Source organism: Chlorocebus sabaeus, chromosome 5, assembly GCF_047675955.1.
Source record: "Chlorocebus sabaeus isolate Y175 chromosome 5, mChlSab1.0.hap1, whole genome shotgun sequence".
Classification (NCBI taxonomy): Eukaryota; Metazoa; Chordata; class Mammalia; order Primates; family Cercopithecidae; genus Chlorocebus; species Chlorocebus sabaeus.
The window spans coordinates 44,364,488-44,382,215 of record NC_132908.1 but is presented as its reverse complement, the minus strand read 5'-3'; the positions used below and the strand labels follow the sequence as shown (position 1 = coordinate 44,382,215).

At 40.6% G+C, this 17,728-nt stretch overlaps 1 protein-coding gene across 5 annotated transcripts in view; it reads right to left on the bottom strand.

Annotated features, from left to right (window-relative positions):
- Positions 1-17,728, bottom strand: part of PHKB (phosphorylase kinase regulatory subunit beta) — a 224,228-nt gene that overhangs the window by 139,961 nt on the left and 66,539 nt on the right. For all 5 annotated transcript variants that reach the window (XM_007992231.3, XM_007992276.3, XM_007992243.3 and 2 more), the window contains one exon: positions 484-599. In XM_007992231.3, the coding sequence (XP_007990422.1) occupies positions 484-599 (116 nt within the window). The remainder of the gene's footprint in view (positions 1-483; positions 600-17,728) is intronic.

The window sequence follows — 17,728 nt, the reverse complement described above, 5'->3', positions numbered from 1 at the left end:
ACAGATCTTACAGATGACAATGAATGTTAAGTTTTACGTGAACAGTGTAAGAATCTGTGGTCAAGATAAAAATCAGTTCTATAACATGGAAGGAAATTTTATATTCAGTGCATATACAACTGGTGTTTGAAAATTTTAATGTACTTGACATTTCAAATGAGGTAATTTCAAAGAGGAAAAAGAAAATGACTTGGTTGAGCAGAAAGGCCAAGCTGTGGATTAATGATGAAGGCTGATATGCATGTAATGACACCTTGGCAGGTTGGGAAAGACACCTACTCCTGTCTTGCATCTGTTTATGGGCACTGAGAATGGGCTCTTTTGTGTTAATTTTAAGTGACTTCCATCTGCATCGTAGGTAGAAAAAAAAATTGTCGCAAATTAACATATAAATCACAGTTCCAATCTAATGCGTCAGTATTTTTCCATATTCAAATTCCACACAATTAAAAAAAAAAAAAATCTCAGAAATCAGCAAATTACCTTGAATGTAGCTCTGTGCTGCCATTATTATATTTGCTTCCTCTTTCCCAGACACCAAAGTCAGGCACACGGTAAACTCTTTCCACACAAAATACAAGGTTTTGAATAAAAGAGACCTAAAAGAAAAGAAATGAAACATAAGGACATACTCAATAACAGGACATAGGCTGGATGCAGTGGCTCACGCCTGTAATCCCAGCACTTTGGGAGGCTGAGGCAGACGGATCACATGAGGTTGGGAGTTTGAGACCAGCATGACCAACATGCAGAAACCCATCTCTACTAAAAAATACAAAAATTAGGGGTCCATTCCAAGATGGCTAAATAGGAACAGCTCCAGTTTGCAGCTCCCAGCGTGATGAACGCAGAAGATGGGCGATTTCTGCATTTCCAACTTAGGTACCTGGTTCATCTCACTGGGACTGGTTGGACAGTGGGTGCAGCCTATGGAGGGCGAGCTGAAGCAGGGTGGGGTATCGCCTCACCCGGGAAGCACAAGCAGTCAGGAGATTTCCCTCTCCTAGCCAAGGGAAGCTGTGACAGACTGTACAGGGAAAATTGGGACACTACCACCTAAATACTACGCTTTTCCAATGGTCTTAGCAAACGGCACACCAAGAGATGCCTGTGCCTGGGTCAGCGGTCCCACGGCCACGGAGCCTTGCTCACCGCTAGCACAGCAGTCCGAGATCGAACTCCAAGGCAGCAAGCCCAGCTGGGGAAGGGAGTCTGCCATTGCGGAGGCTTGAGTAGGTAAATAAAGCAGCCAGGAAGCTCCAGGTGGAGCCCACCACAGCTCAAGGAGGCCCCCTGCCTCTGTAGACTCCACCTCTGGGGGCATGGTGTAGCTGAACAAAAGGAAGCAGAAACTTCTACAGACTTAAATGTCTCTGTCTGACTTAAACTCTCTCTCTTCAGAGAGAGCAGTGGTTCTCCCAGCACAGTGTTTGTCCTCTGAGAACGGACAGACTGCCTCCTCAAGTGGGTCTCTGACCCCCCGTAGCCTAACTTGGAGACACCGCCCAGTATGGGCCGACTGACACCTCATACAGCCGGGTGCCCCTGTGACAGGAAGCTTCCAAAGGAAGGAGCAGGCTGCAATATTTGCTGTTCTGCAATATTTGCTGTTCTGCAGCCTCCACTGGTGATACCAAGGGAAACAGCGTCTGGAATGGACCTCCAGCAAACTCCAACAGACCTGCAGCTGAGGACCTGACTGACAGAAGGAAAACTAACAAACAGAAACGAATAGCATCAACATCAATGAAAAGGACATCCAATCCAAAACCCCATCTGTAGGTCAGCATCATCAAACACCAAAGGTAGATAAAACCACAAAGATGGGGAGAAACCAGAGCAGAAAAGCTGAAAATTCTAAAAACCAGAGTGCCCCTTCTCCTCCAAAGGATCGCAGCAACTCACCAGCAATGGAACAAAGCTGGATGGAGAATGACTTTGATGATTTGACAGAAGTAGGCTTCAGAAAGTTGGTAATAACAAACTTCTCCGAGCTAAAGGAGGATGTTTGAAGCCATTGCAAGGAAGCTAAAAAGATTAGATGAATGGCTCACTAGAATAAACAGTGTAGAGAAGACCTTAAATGACCTGATGGAGCTGAAAACCATGGAACAAGAACTACATGACACATGCACAAGCTTCAGTAGCCAATTCAATCAAGTGGAAGAAAGGGTATAAGTGACTGAAGATCAAATGAATGAAATGAAGTGAGAAGAGAAGTTTAGAGAAAAAAGAGTAAAAAGAAATGAACAAAGCCTCCAAGAAATATGGAACTATGTGAAAAGACCAAATCTACGTTTGACTAGTGTATCTGAAAATGATGTGGAGAATGGAACCAAGTGGAAAACACTCTTCAGGAATTTATCCAGGAGCCCCCACCTAGCAAGGCAGGCCAACATTCAAATTCAGGAAATACAGAGAACACCACAAAGATACTCCTTGAGAAGAGAAATCCTTCCTTATTCCTTATATAAAAATTAATTCAAGATGGATTAAAGACTTAAATGTTAGACCTAAAACCATAAAAACCCTAGAAGAAAACCTAGGCAATACCATTCAGGACAATAGGCTTGGGCAAGGACTTCATGACTAAAACACTAAAAGCAATGGCAACAAAAGCCAAAATTGACAAATGGGATCTAATTTAACTAAAGAGCTTCTGCACAGCAAAAGAAACTACCATCGGAGTGAACAGGCAACCTACAGAATGGGAGAAAATTTTTGCAACCTACCCATCTGACAAAGGGCTAATACCCAGAATCTATAAAGAAGTTAAACAAATTTACAAGAAAAAAATCAAACAACCCCATCAAAAAGTGGGTAAAGGATATGAACAGACACTTTTCAAAAGAAGACATTTATGTAGCCAACAGACACATGAAAAAAATGCTCATCATCACTGGTTATCAGAGAAATGCAAATCAAAACCACAATGAGATACCATCTCACACCAGTTAGAATGGGGAGCATTAAAAAGTCAGGAAACAACAGATGCGGGAGAGGATGTGGAGAAATAGGAATGCTTTTACACTGCTGATGGGAGTGTAAACTAGTTCAATCATTGTGGAAGACAGTGTAGTGATCCCTCAAGGATCTAGAACTAGAAATACCATTTGACCCAGCAATCCCATTACTGGGTATATACCCAAGGATTATAAATCATGCTACCATAAAGACACATGCACATATATGTTTATTGCAGCACTATTCAATAGCAAAGACTTGGAACCAATCCAGATGTCCATCAGTGATAGACTGGATTAAGAAAATGTGGCACATACACATCGTGGAATACTATGCAGCCAAAAAAAAAAGAATGAGTTCATGTCCTTTGTAAGGACATGGATGAAGCTGGAAACCATCATTCTGAGTAAACTATCGCAAGGACAGAAAACCAAACACCGCTTGTTCTCACTGATAGGTGGGAATTGAACAATGAGAACACTTGGACACAGGGCGGGGAACATCACACACTGGGGCCTGTTGTGTGGTGGGAGGATGGGGGAGGGATTGCATTAGGAGAAATACCTAATGTAAATGACGAGCTAATGGGTGAAGCAAACCAACATGGCACATGTATACATATGTAACAAACCTGCACGTTGTGCACATGTACCCTAGAACTTAAAGTATAATTTAAAAAAATACAAAAAGTAGCCAAGTGTGGTGGTGTATGGCTGTAATTCCAGCTACTCGGGAGGCTGAGGCAGGAGAATCACTTGAACCCAGGAGGCAGAGGTTGCAGTGACCCAAGATCGCCCTATTGTCACTCCAGTCTGGGCAACAAGAGTGAATCTCTATCTCAAAAAACAAAAAACAAAAAACAAAAAACAGACATTTAAATACTAAAAAATTACATACCAAATACATACTTGTCTCCCAACACATTTTCAATATGCTGAAATTTGTGTGATTATTACATTACTATGAATACTATTTTTTTCTAATATTAAGCTCATTTAAGCTTAGAATCCAGTATTATACAGTATAGAAATAAAATTTAAATCCTCTCAATGCTCCAACTATCATTCTTCAACAATGTATCTATTATTGTTTTAAGGACTATACATCTTAAGCACTAAGAAAAGTATAAAGCACGGTTTTTATACTAGATACAATATGTATAATCTGAAATGTCCATAAGAAATGTTAGTCTAAAACTTCAGAGATTAAAAAAAAAAGTACTTATCTGTTCTGTAAAGTGCCAGTTCCATGCTGGGTCCACCTTAAGTTCTGAGTCTGTTCATTAAGCCTGAAATCCAATCTTCCTCCTGCCTTTTCTATAGCTATAGGTACTCAAAGCTCACAGGTAGAAGTGGGCTCCAACCAAAGGGCCAGGAGTCAGAGCTTCCATATAAAGATTTCAGACATGTGACAAAACTTACACTCTCAAAAGAAACTATGGAAGACAAAGATTAGGGTAAATTCTTAGTTAATAAAGTTCCTTTATTTTCATAAGGACAGTTTCTTATGTGGGCTATGTCATGCGTGTCCGTGTGAAGAGACCACCAAACAGGCTTTGTGTGAGCAACATGGCTGTTTATTTCACCTGGGTGCAGGCGGGCTGAGTCGGAAAAGAGAGTCAGTGAAGGGAGATAAGGGAGGGGCTGTTTTATAGGATTTGGTTAGGTAAAGGAAAATTACAGTCAAATGGGGGTTGTTCTCTGGTGGCCAGGAGTGGGGGTTACAAGGTGCTCAGTGGGGGAGATTTTTGAGCCAGGATGAGCCAGGAAAAGGAATTTCACAAGATAATATCATTGCTTAGGGCAAGGACTGGCCATTTTCACTTCTTTTGTGGTGGAATGTCATCAGTTAAGGAGGCAGGGCATTTGCACTTCTTTTGTGATTCTTCAGTTACTTCAGGCCATCTGGGCATATACATGCAAGTCACAGGGGATGCAATAGTCATCGTGTTAGGTTCAACATGGCAAACTGAATACATGCATCTGCCCACCCTTCAACACAAAACCCTTCTGAAGTGGCAATATACATGTCTCACCTTCACCCCACACACATGTAATTAATATAATGTATATACTTTTAAGAAAGAAACAAGCTCAGAGTCAACAAACACAGACATAAAGAGTTGATCAGGGATCAGTCTACCCAGGTTATCTCATGAAGGATGAAAGGCTGGGGCACCTGAATCCATGATGTTTACACTCTCCTCCCCAACAGAGACATCTGCCCTCAGGGGCAAGAATACCTCCCTCATTTCAGTGAAGGAAAGAGCAACCAGGGTGTTGAGGCCTCACAGAAATAGAAGAGTGTGTGAGTTATTTCTAGATTTCTCCAAAACATGCACCTATTCCAGGACCACTTCACCCAAGAGTAGAACAGTACATCCCACAGTAAACTTTTTAAAATTTTGAATATTGATCAGGGTCCCCTCAGCTTACCAGACTCAGGCTACCTTGCCTATATACCTTAAGGGAAACCTTCTTGTGTAAAAAACCTGCTCACTTTCATGATGTTAGCTATTTCATGGTCTTAAAAGTTACTTGGATTTTAAAACACATACAGAAAATACTTGATAGTTTGTCACGTCTCTAAGTTTAAAGCTTCATGGCTGGGTGCAGTGGCTCATGCCTACAATCCTAGCACTTTGGGAGGCTGGGGCAGGCAGTTCGCTTGAGCCCAGAAGTTCAGTATCAGCCTAGGCCACAAAGCAAGACCTGTACAAAAAAAAAAAAAAATTAGCTGAGCATGGTAGCATATGCTTGTGGTCCCAGCTGCTCAGGAAGCTGAGATGGGAAGATTGCTTGATCCTTGGAGGCTGAGGACAGTGAGCTGTGATTGCGCCACTGCACTCCAGCCTGGATGACAGAGAGACCTTGTCTCAACTTAAAAAAAAAAAAAAAAAAAACAGAGAGAGAGAGAGAGAGAGAGAGAGAGAGATTTTCCATGTATGTTTACAATGCCTGCTTAAAATTCAGTGATTTTTCCATTCTAATCCTGAATATGTATAACCTGTACCTTTGCTTTTACACTCAATTATGAAATATTTCCACTTGAATTTCCCATTAAACAATATGTTCTAAACCCTTCCACCTGGAAGAACTTTTCAATTCTGCTTTTTTCCCATCAGACCACTCTTTTCCAGGCTCTCAGTCTAGAAATCTTGAGATCAATTTTGACTACTGTTCAATAAAATTTATAAGACAACATTGATTTGTACTGAGCTCCTGCAGTAGGCCCAAGAGACCAAACCAAACCAGAATGCAGTCACTTATGCTAGGTGACACACAGCCAAACTAAACGTTGAAAGGGGCCAGTTTTCTGAAGAAAAAACAAAACAAAACAAAAACAGGAGATTCCCAGCAGCCAATCAGAAGGGGCCCAGTTTCCCTGAGCTGGCATGATAAGGAAGTCCTCCATATTTTAACCCTGTAAGGAAAGTAACTTTGAAATAACCAATCAGCTTTTTGTTCCGTTTCTGCTTTCTTCAACTCTTTTCTGCCTATGAAGCCAACCTCTTGAGCATAACTCATTGGAGAGCCTTTACTAGATCTTTGGAAGAAACGCCATCGATTCACGAGTCACTAATAAAAGTCAATTAGATCTTTTGAATTGTTGCAATTTTGTCTTTTGACACTACTGTTTCCTTTTAACCCCATATTCATTCCACAGGAAGCCTGCTATTTTTCACATTGCTTCTTTGATCAAAAAAGTTTTGTGAATCCTGACACAGTATTACAATTCTCATATTTGACATTCAAACCCTCTATATAATCTTCCCACTCTGTCCTCACAGAACTCTTTTCATTCCACAATCCTCTGACAGGAACCTGGGTTCTAATTGGGCTGGTTGGCCATTAGTCTTGCTCATTTCCAAATGTAACACTTTTCTATGAATCTTCCTTCAGCCCCCATTCAGAACTTTTCTTGGTGAAGTCTCTAATTTCTCCTAACTCTCACTATACTTACAGCCAAGACCACAGCTCTTAATTTTTGTTCCATGTGTGTTTTTTTTTCCTCACCTCTAATTAGTACGCAAGTCTACCGTCCCTTATTTGTAATTCTAAAATGCCCCAAGTTCTGAAATCCAATTGTTTTTTCTTAACTCATTTGTCAGCAAAATCCAGAACTGAGATGAGATTAGCTGCCTTATGTTCCTCACTTTGCGTGAGTATGTATATGTCTTACTGCAAAAATATTAAGGTGCAGATTCTGCCCTAAGTCATGCTGGGGTTATTATATAATAAAAGATATCAAAACAGTTTTTTTAAAATCCAGCAAGTTTTAAAATCTAAAACATATTTGGTTCAAAATGTTTCTTCACATAAGAAACTGTGGTCCTGTATAACTTCTCTGAACTCAGAAATGTAAATTTCTTGTAGTTCTCACACAAATAATACTATGATTTAGTAAGAACTGGGCTGTTGAGGAAGTATAACATTGCTAGAATATAAGAGTAAAGATCGGCTGGGCGCGATGGCTCACGCCTGTAATCCCAGCACTTTGGGAGGCTGAGGTGGGTGGATCACCTGAGGTAGGGAGTTCGAGAACAGCCTGACCAACACGGAGAAACCCCGTCTCTACTAAAAACACAAAATTAGCTGGGCGTGATGGCACATGACTGTAATTCCAGCTACTTGGGAGGCTGAGGCAGGAGAATCGCTTGAACCCGGGAGGCAGAGGTTGCTGTGAGCCGAGATCGCACCACTGCACTTCAGTCTGGGCAACAAGAGTGAAACTCCATCTCTAAATAAATAAATAAATAAATAAATAAATAAATAAATAAAATATCATAACCATTTCCGAGATCAGGATATTCTGTGTATTATTTTCAATTCTGACTCTATTATGTACTCAATGTTGTTTGTCCATTGTTCCATCTTCATACCAATTTCTAATTTCTGTTACCTTGCTTTGAAAGCATGTACTTTTGATATTCACTTCTGCAAAAAGTATGTAGAGAAATATTTCTAATTTTAAAGAGCTAGAATAGCCAGATACAAACGTCGTCTATGGTATTTTCAGGATATTTTAAGAGTATCATTAAAACAATAATGCCAATATCTGAAATACTTTCAAAACAGAGTTAAATGCAAATACAGTAATATTTGAGATTGAATTAGAGTAATAGTGTACTAAAAATCAAAATCTTAATGGACTTTATAAAATTTAAGGTATGTGTGCTAAGAAACAGGTTAGAGATTGAGAGGGACTTATATTGTATAAAATACAGTTTTAGTTAGTTCACCAAAACTCCAAAGCAAACAATTATTTAACTCTCTCTCCATATATTGCTAAAAACAATCAGTATAATAAATCAGTATATTAAATCAGTATTAACTAAACTGTATAGTAACTCCTCAATTCTGAGGGATAGGCTCTTAAAAACATCTATGGTAATACAATTTGTTAACAAGAAATTTATTATGGAGAAATTAGATAAGGAGATACTGAATTTAAAAATGACCACTGAATGTTCACTAAAGTAAAACAATTCAGACCAAGCACAAATGTTAAGTTTAAAGGAAATTTTTGTTATACATGTTAAATTAGTAATACTGGGTACTGTACAAATGATTTCCATTTACTGTTCCTTTACCACTAGAAATATTTCAGGATTTCTCTTCCCCAAGTTTCAAAAAGATATTTGTCAGTTAATTTGGCTTAATGAAGGTAAGTGCTGATTGAAACGTCTTCTCCCCTGTGTCTTATACAGCTAAATACTGAAGGTTTTTATGATTTCACACATTCTTTAGTGTAACTGAGCCCTACCTGCAGTCAGTAGCTGCTCAAGAATAACAAAGCTTTGCCTAACCTTAATTTACTTCAAAAACACCCTCCCTGATACCCAAAGTGAAGTAGTTTTAGTCCTCTTTGTATTTCACTGTCATTTCTCCTTAGCTTATTTCTTCTTCACTCATTCCTCATTTCTTATGACCTCAATAAATTTTATGTTATTTTGTCACATGTCCCTCAATTTCAATTTGTCTAATACTTGCCCATGATTGGACAGAAGTAATGCATTTTTTGGCAAGCATATCACAGAATAAGGCTGTGACTTTCTTAAAGCATCATAGCACAGGATTCATGATGCCAATGTATCTTCTCACTGGTGGTAACAACCATGATCACTTAGTTACAGCAGCTCCTACTTTATAATGTTGTCATCTTTCCTTTGGTAGCTAATAAATATCTTGAGGAAAATGCTTTGGAACTATGTATAAATCCTGTTTCTCCTCATAATTTTATCCACTAATTTCAGCATTTATCAGTGGATCTTGTTTACAGTAATTATCACTAGATCTTGCCTAAAGCTTATTTTCTATTTCCCTGTTTATTTCTACATTTATGAATTAAAATCCTATCCTAACAGTTTTTTAATGCAACAGTGCTGCAATGAAATTTTAGTATGTCTCTACGAAAGAGCTTCCCAATCATTTTGACATCATGGTACATATAGAAATAATATTTCTATACATACATTGAAGTAACTAGGCAAGACTCCTGGCAGCCAGAGGTTATCAGCCAGGGAGGTATGGCTAAGTCCAGGCCCCACCAACACCTTTAGGATGAAGACTCATTACCATGGCAAATCTGTAACCCCTTCTGAGTTGGGGTGGGAGCTCTCCGGATGCCACTGAAGCCGCCCAAGCTACAGCTGAAGACCAGGGCATCTCTGTACTCTTGGGGCCCGGGAAGAGTGGGGAGCCCCACCATCCTGGGTGCAGCTGCAGCCGCCCAAGTTGTAGCTGCAGACCCAGGTCTCCTGCTCCACTGAGCAGGCAGGACTCCTACCTTCCCAGGTGCAGCTGCAGCTGCCCAAGTTGTGGCTGTGGACCCAGGTCTCTCTGTGCTCTTGGGGGGTTGAGACAGGCAGGAGCCCTGCACCTCTGACACAGCTGCAGCCACCCAAACTGTGGCTATAGACCCAGGCATCTCTATACTCTTGGGGGCCCAAGAAACTCCCTCCCTGCCCTCGCAGGCTTGGAGGTGTCTGCTCCTGCTGCTTGGCTTCTCCCTGCTGTCAGTGCCCACTATGATCCTGGAGCAAAGTCAGGGTCAAGCCCGGATGCTTTAACAGCCCAGCCAGGTGTGCACAAGCTCAGGGCTATGCAAACATGCCAGCCTCCTGCAGCCTTGGCCCCCTCCAGACTCTGGGCATTGATAAGTACCTAAGGGAAGCCAAAGCAGGGCTGAGGGTGGCTTGGCGCTGGCCTGAAGGCCCTCCTTGGCACCTATAGCCTAGGTGCCATGAACAGGCAGGAGGAAGACAGGTTCCTGGGCAGAAGGGGGCAGGTCCTTGGTGAGGCCCCACTTTCAGGCCAGGGAGAGTGGAAGGCTGGGGGCTGGACTGCCATTCCTGTGGACTGGAGTGGGAACATGTGGTGCCATTTTTGAGCCCACCTATGGACCAACGGGCATGCACTTCCCCCACTCCAGGGTCTCCTCTTTGCTGAGAGCTGGAGAGATGATGGGATGACCTGCTGAAAGAGAGAAGCAATCCACTCCAAAACCTCCTCTCTGCTGAGAGCTGCATCTGCTGAGAGCTGCAGAGATGATGGGATGACCTGCTTGCAGAGGGGAGCTTCCCACTCCATGGTCTCCTGCCTGCTAGGAGCTGAACACTTACCAGGATAACCTGGATGCAGAAAGAAGTTACCCACTGCAGATCTCCTCTAAGCTGTTCCATTGTTCAATAAAGCTCCTCTTCATTTTGCTCACCCTCCACTTGACTGCATACCTCACTCTTCCCAATCACAGGATAAGAACTTGGGACCCGAAAAATGGTGGGGCTAAAAGAGCTGTAACACAAATAGGGCTGAAACATGCCCCTTGCCCACCACATTGTGGCCCTTTGGGGAGCCCAGACCTGGGAGCTCCCTGAGCCAGGGCTGTGACTCCCTCTTTGGGGTCCTGTGGTTCCTGGCATCTCCAAGCTTCTGAGTGCCACCGTGTTCCCCAGTGCCAGCTGTGGAAGCTGCTTACAGTGCACCTGGTACAGCTGCAGCCTTGCAGAGAGCTGACAATCCATGCCAACACCTGGAGCTGCCCACCCTATTGCAGCAGCCAGCATGTCTGACTGTGTAGTGTCCAGACCCTACACTTGCTCACACACCCCTCACTGCTCCACATCTGGCTCATCCTTGGCAGGCATGGGATCCAGTCCAGTAGTGTGAGCCAAGTGGAATGAGCCCAGCGGGCTAGAGCAAACCTTGGGCAAAGGTGCCACTGGTCACAGAGGTTTCTGGCCAGAAAAGCAACACCCCAAGGATCCCATAACACTAAGGTATCATCTAAAAGCTGAACTGGTGAATTGTATAACAAGTGCACCTTCAATTTTACTAGATATTGTCAAATTGCTCTCCAAAGTAGTTATAAGAACTGATGCCCACCTCAAGAGGGCAGGGAATTATCAACACTTTGTATCCTGTTATCTAACTCTTGTTACGCAAGTCTGATGCATGTGAAGTGGCATACAATTAGGGTTTAAATTTGAATTTCCCTAATTAGGTACCCTAATTTCCCGTAACGAGGGTTTTTTAAATTGGTAAGTAATAGTCCTTTATTCTACATACATATCTTGTGTCAGATACATGTGTTACAAATGTCTTCTCTCAAGTCTTGGCTTTTCTCTTCAACTCCTTCATTGTTGTTTTTTGATGAGAAGATTGTTACTTTAATGAATCAAATTGATTTTAAGTGTGTATGCATTTTACATTTTTATGTCTTACTGAAGAAAGCCTTCCCTTCCCTAAAATCAGAAACATATACTGTCCTAAAGTTTCTTCTCCAATAGTAGTTCTCAGATTATGATATAGGAAAATTAAGAGACAACGAAGTTAAAACTATTTTGCCTCTCATTGTCTCACAAACGTAACATGAGTTTTCTAGTGGCTACATTATATACATAATATTGCAATAGATTGATGGCAAAAGCAGGTAGAGAATCCATGTGTCTTCTATTAAGCCAAAATTTAGATATTTTCAAAAATATAGAGCAATGCTATTATTTTCACTCAATTATTTTTATTTTGGAAATGTTATTTTTATTAAAGTATTTATGTTAGCCTGTAATGGATTATTTTAAAATTAATAACATAAATACACTTAATGTATCTTTTACTTTCTAATATAATAACTATCAACAGATATAAACACACACAAAACAAATATAAACATACAAGGTCAAACAAAAGCTCTATGGGGTTCTCAAAATTTTAAGAATATAAAGGAACACCCTTGCTCTAAAAGTATAATCTTTGTGCCTTTCACAATTCACACCTGGGAACTGATTGTCACATAAAAAGAGGCTTCCAATATCTTTTATAAAAATAATGGAAACCCATTTATTGACGAGGCCACCCTATGGCTCTGGAAAGCCTACACTTCCATAAATCTAACTCTATATATGTATGTGTGTGCACGGGGGGTGTATATAAGTCATTTCTGGACCCTCAATTCTGTTCTACTGACAACATGTCTAGCACCATATCAATATCACACTGTTGAACTTCCATGGATGTATGGCTTTATATCTGGTAAAGTAAGTCTCCCTTCATATTTTTCCTTCTCCAAAATCACCTTGTGTATTTTACAGTTTATTCTTCTAAATAAACTTTAGGATGAGTTTGTCAAATTCCATGAAAATTCTGTTGAGACTTCTATGGAAATTTTGTTGAGTTTAGAGATTAATAACATAGCAAAAATCAATATATTTACATTATTAAGCATTCTTGTGTATTGACATTATTTATGCTAATATTTATTTAGATCTTCATTTTATGATCAAAGTTTTATAATTTTGTCCATCTGCTATTAGGTTCCTTCTCAGGTACTTTAGAGTGTAATATTTACTTTACATTAGACCAATTTTCTAACTAGTTATTCCTGCTCTATAGACAAATTATTGCTCTCCATATGTTGATCATGTATCCAGCTTTGCAACTATATTTTTAGTGACTTTTAGTAGTTTATCTAAGAATTCATTTCAATTTACTAGACATTTACTAGAAATTCATTTTAATTCACTAGAAATGAAAACTTTTTCAATTCTGCCATCGTCATCCACACCTATTACTTCTTGCCTTATTGCTTTGGCTAGGTCACCTGTACAATGTTAAACAGGAGTTTATTGGCCAGGCGCAGTGGCTTTCCCCTGTAATCCTAGCACTTTGGGAGGCTGAGGCAAGTGGATCACTTGAGGCCAGGAGGTCAAAAACAGTCTGGGCAAAACCCATCTCTACTGGGTTGGCTAAACCCCATCTCTACTAAAAATACAAAAACTAGCCACGCATGGTGGCACACTCCTGTAATACCAGCTACTTAGGTGGCTGAGACATGAGAACTGCTTGAACTCGGGGGACAGAGGTTGCAGTAAGCTGAGATCATGCCACTGCAATCTAGCTTGGGTGACAGAGCGAGACTCTGTCTCAAAAAAAAAAAAAAAAAAAAAGGAGTTTATATTATCAGTATCTCCTTTTCTTGTCCCTCAAACTAAAGGGTCTGCTTCTAATGGGATATCTGCTGTAGATTTTTGGTAGATATATTTTATTAGATTAAGAAAATTCCATTTTATTAGAATGCTTTTCATGAATAGGTGATGAATTCTTCACCAAATATGTTTTCTGCACCTACTGAAATGGTTATATGGTTTTTCTTTCTTTCTTAATTTGCTAATGTGATGAGTTACACTAATGGATGTTCTCATTTTAAATCACCCTTGCATTTCTAAGATTAAACATTACTTGGTCCTGGCACATGATGCTAGCTGACCACCAATATCCAGTCTCTCTTCCTTTCTTAAAAAAACCCTGATTTTAACTTCATAAGACTTCACAGCAGCAGGAATGGTTATGTGACCAAGTTCTGGTCAATGAGATTACACAGATGTCATGGGACCAAGCTTCCAGAAACTTAAAAAATATGTTTTTTAGGCTGGGTGGCTGGGTGCAGTGGCTCACGCCTGTAATCCCAGCACTTTGGGAGGCCAAGGTGGGTGGATCACGAGGTCAGGCAATCAAGACCATCCTGGCCAACATGGTGAAACCCTGTCTCTACTAAAATACAAAAAGTTAGCTGGGCATGGTGGCGTGTGCCTGTAGTCCCAGATACTCAGGAGGGTGATGCAGGGGAATCGCTTGAACCCAGAAGGCAGAAGTTGCAGTGAGCCAATATCACGCCATTGCACTCCAGCGTGGCGACAGAGCAAGACTCCGTCTCAAAAAAAAAAAAAAATTTTTTTTTAAAGATTTTTGTAGCGATGAGTTCTTGCTTTATTGCCAAGGCTGGTCTCAAATTCGTGGCTTCAAGTGATCCTCCCACCTCAGCCTCCCAAAGAGCTGGGATTAAAGATGTGAGCCACTGCACCTGGCCTAGAAACGTTTTTAAAGCCTCTTCCTCTTTTTTGATTCTTACATACAAGTGTAGACACGATACCTAAAGGAATACCAGCTATATTATGATTATTTGGATAAATGTCTCCTGCCAAATACAGCAGAGGGATAGGAAAGGAATCCATATCCTTGATGACCGTTAAAGCCTAGGAAAACACTTCCAATCCCCAGAGTTTTTGGTGTATAAAATAAATCCTGGCCAGGCATGGTAGCTCACGTCTGTAATCCCAGAACTTTGGGAGGCTGAGGTGGGTGGATCACGAGGTCAGGAGTTCAAGCCCATCCTGGCCAAGATGGTGAAACCCAGTCTCTACTAAAAATACAAAAATTATCCAGTGCAGTGGCAGGTGCCTGTAATCGCAGCTCGGGAGGCTGAGGCAGAAGAATCGCTTGAACCTGGGCGGCAGAGGTTGCAGTGAACTGAGATCGCCCCGTGGTACTTACGCCTGGGTGACAGAGACTCTGACAAAAAAAAAAAAAAAAAAAAAAAAAATCCTCTATTTATTGAAACCACTGTTGGTTGGGTTTTCTTTTATTTGTAGCCAAGTGAAACGTTAAATGACACCTTATCCATGACTCATTTACATTCTCATACTGCATGTTTCCAAAAGAATACATGAAAAAAAAAAATTGAGCCTGGTTTAAAATTTGATTTTTTCATACTAACCTCATCAACTTTTATAAAATTATACCAATCTCATAAAATTTATTCAGGAGTTTTTCCTATTTTATAAGGCAGGAGTTATATCTTCCTTTAAGCTTTGATAAAAATGTGCCTATTAACTAGCTAGAGAGTTATTCTCTTTTTGGAGAAGATGAAGAGAAAAAGGAAGATTTCTGAAAAATGATTTACTTTCTTTAAAGGCTACTGTGATCATGCATTCCTAGGGAGGTTCAAGAGAGCAAGGAGCAAAAAAAATCTTAGCTATTACAATAAGGTCTGGCCCCTCAAAGCTCAATTCTACCCAACAAAATCTTACTCTTTAGTATTTAATTTCTCACATTAGGGAGAATTTAAATGAAATAGTTTTCCCTTCCTTGGAGGCAACAAAAATAACAATAAAAAGCTTAAGAAACACTGTTATAAGTCTATTTCATTATTCTATTTCTTTCTAAGTCACTTATAGTAACTATTTCTTTGCTAGGGCTGTCATATAAAAAATACCACAGTCTGGGTGGCTTAAGTAACAGAAATTTCTCTTTCCACAGTTCTGAGAGTGGGAAGTCTAAGACCAAGGTGTTGGCAGGTCTGGTTTCTCCTGAGGCCTTGCTCCTTGGCTAGCAGAAGGCCATCCTCCTGCTACTTTGTCCTCACGTGGCCTTTCCTTTGTGCACACACACCCCTGGTATCCCTTTCTACATCCAAATTTACCTCTCTTACGAGGACACCAGTCAGACTGGATTAGGGTTCACCCAAGGGCCTCATTTTAATTTACCTCTTTAAAGACCCTACCTTTAAAACACTATGTTTATATCTCCAAACAGTCACATTCTGAATGTATGAATCTTGAGGGGACCTAATTCAACCCAAAACAGTAAATTATGGTGTTTTTAGAACACATTCCATTTGGATAGTTTTAAAATGTATTGCCATGTACTTTCTTATAGCAGATTCCTTTTTTCTCTTTTAATCTCTACTTATTTACAGTTATGTTCTCCTTTTCATTGTGAATATTGTTTCTCTGTTTAACTCTTCCTTATCTGCTTGGTAAATTTTTTAAAAGGTCAGTTTATACTGTTAATCTTTTTTAAAAAAATAAAGCTGTTGGTTTTGAGAGTCTCTATCCTACCTTTATATTTGATACCATTATTCCTATTTTTATCTTTAGTGCTTTCTTCCTTCTACTTGTGCTTACGAAGGCATACTTTTTCTAACGTTTAAAATCTAATATTTAACTTAACAATTTTCCCATCATAACTCTTTTCTACTATCTGCATGTGATATAGTTTGGATGTGTGTCCCCTCTAATCTCATGATGAATTGTAATTCCTAGTGTTGGAGGTGGGGCCTGGTTAGAGGCAAATAACTCAGAATAATTCACGGAGGCAGATTTCTTAAAAATGGTTTAGCACCATCCCCTTGGTGATTTCCTGGAGATAGTGTGTGAGTTCTCACGAGATCTGGTGGTTTAAGGTGTGGCACCTCCCTCCCCACTCTCTCTTGCTCCTGCTCTGGCCATGCAACTTGCCTTCTCCCGGTTTGCCTTCTGCCATGAGTAAAAGCTCCCTGAGGCCTCTCCAGAAGCTGAGCTGATGTCAGTGCTACGCTTACAGAGCCTGCAGACCTGTGAGCCAATTAAACCTTTTTTCTTTATAAATTACCCAGTCTCGGGTATTTCTTTATAGCAATGCAAGAACGGCCTAATACAACATTCAAGGCTAAAAACTGCTCACCAAAAACACTTCAGCTATATACCACAAGTATTGATATGATGTGTTTTCACTTTTCTTTCATAGTATTTCTCAATTTCCATTTTCATTTTTTCTTGAAAACCATAAAATAAAAGCTATTTTTTTTTTCTTTTTGCTTTGTCGTTTAAGAGATGGAATCTTGCTCTGTCACTCGGGCTAGAGTTTAGTGGTGTCCTGATAGCTCACTACAGCCTTGAACTCTTGACGATGGGGGCTGGTTGAGAGGGGAACCAGCTATATGATTAGAGGATTGAAACTTTCAATCCCAACTCTCAGCCTCCAGGAAGGAAACAGGAACTGAAGGTTGACCTTATCAGCAACGGTGAATAATTTTTTTTTTTTAAGAAGAATCTCACTCTGTTGCCCAGGCTGGAGTGCAATGGTGTGATCTCAGCTCAGTGCAAACTCTGCCTCCTGGGTTCAAGCAGATCTCCCCACCTCAGTCTCATGAGCAGCTGGGATTACAGGTGTCCGCCACCACGCCCAGCTAATTTTTGCATTTTTAGAGAGACGGCGTTTCACCATGTTGGCCAGGCTGGTCTCGAGCTCCTGACCTCAGATATCCACCCACCTTGGCCTCCCAAAGTGCTGGGATTACAGGCGTGAGCCACCGCACCCAGATGGCCTAGTCATTTTTTTTTAACCCAATTTTGAGGCCCTGGTTAGAGGCTGGTTAGTTCTTCTTGAGTAGCAGATCTATACCCCAACTACTTCCTGGATTAGTTCTCACACTGGACCATTATGTATCTACCCTAACTACCCCAGGACCAGCTATCCTGCAAAGTGAGAAAACCCATACACAGGAACCACAAAAGGTATTCAAATTAGCTAAACCATAGGGAGCCCAAGAAACCTAGTTAACCCTCCCCTCCTCATCATGCATAAACTTGTGTGGTCCTACATGGGGGCTTTCTCTCATTCACAGCTATAAATAACAAAGAGAGTGAATTTCATCTAAAGATGAA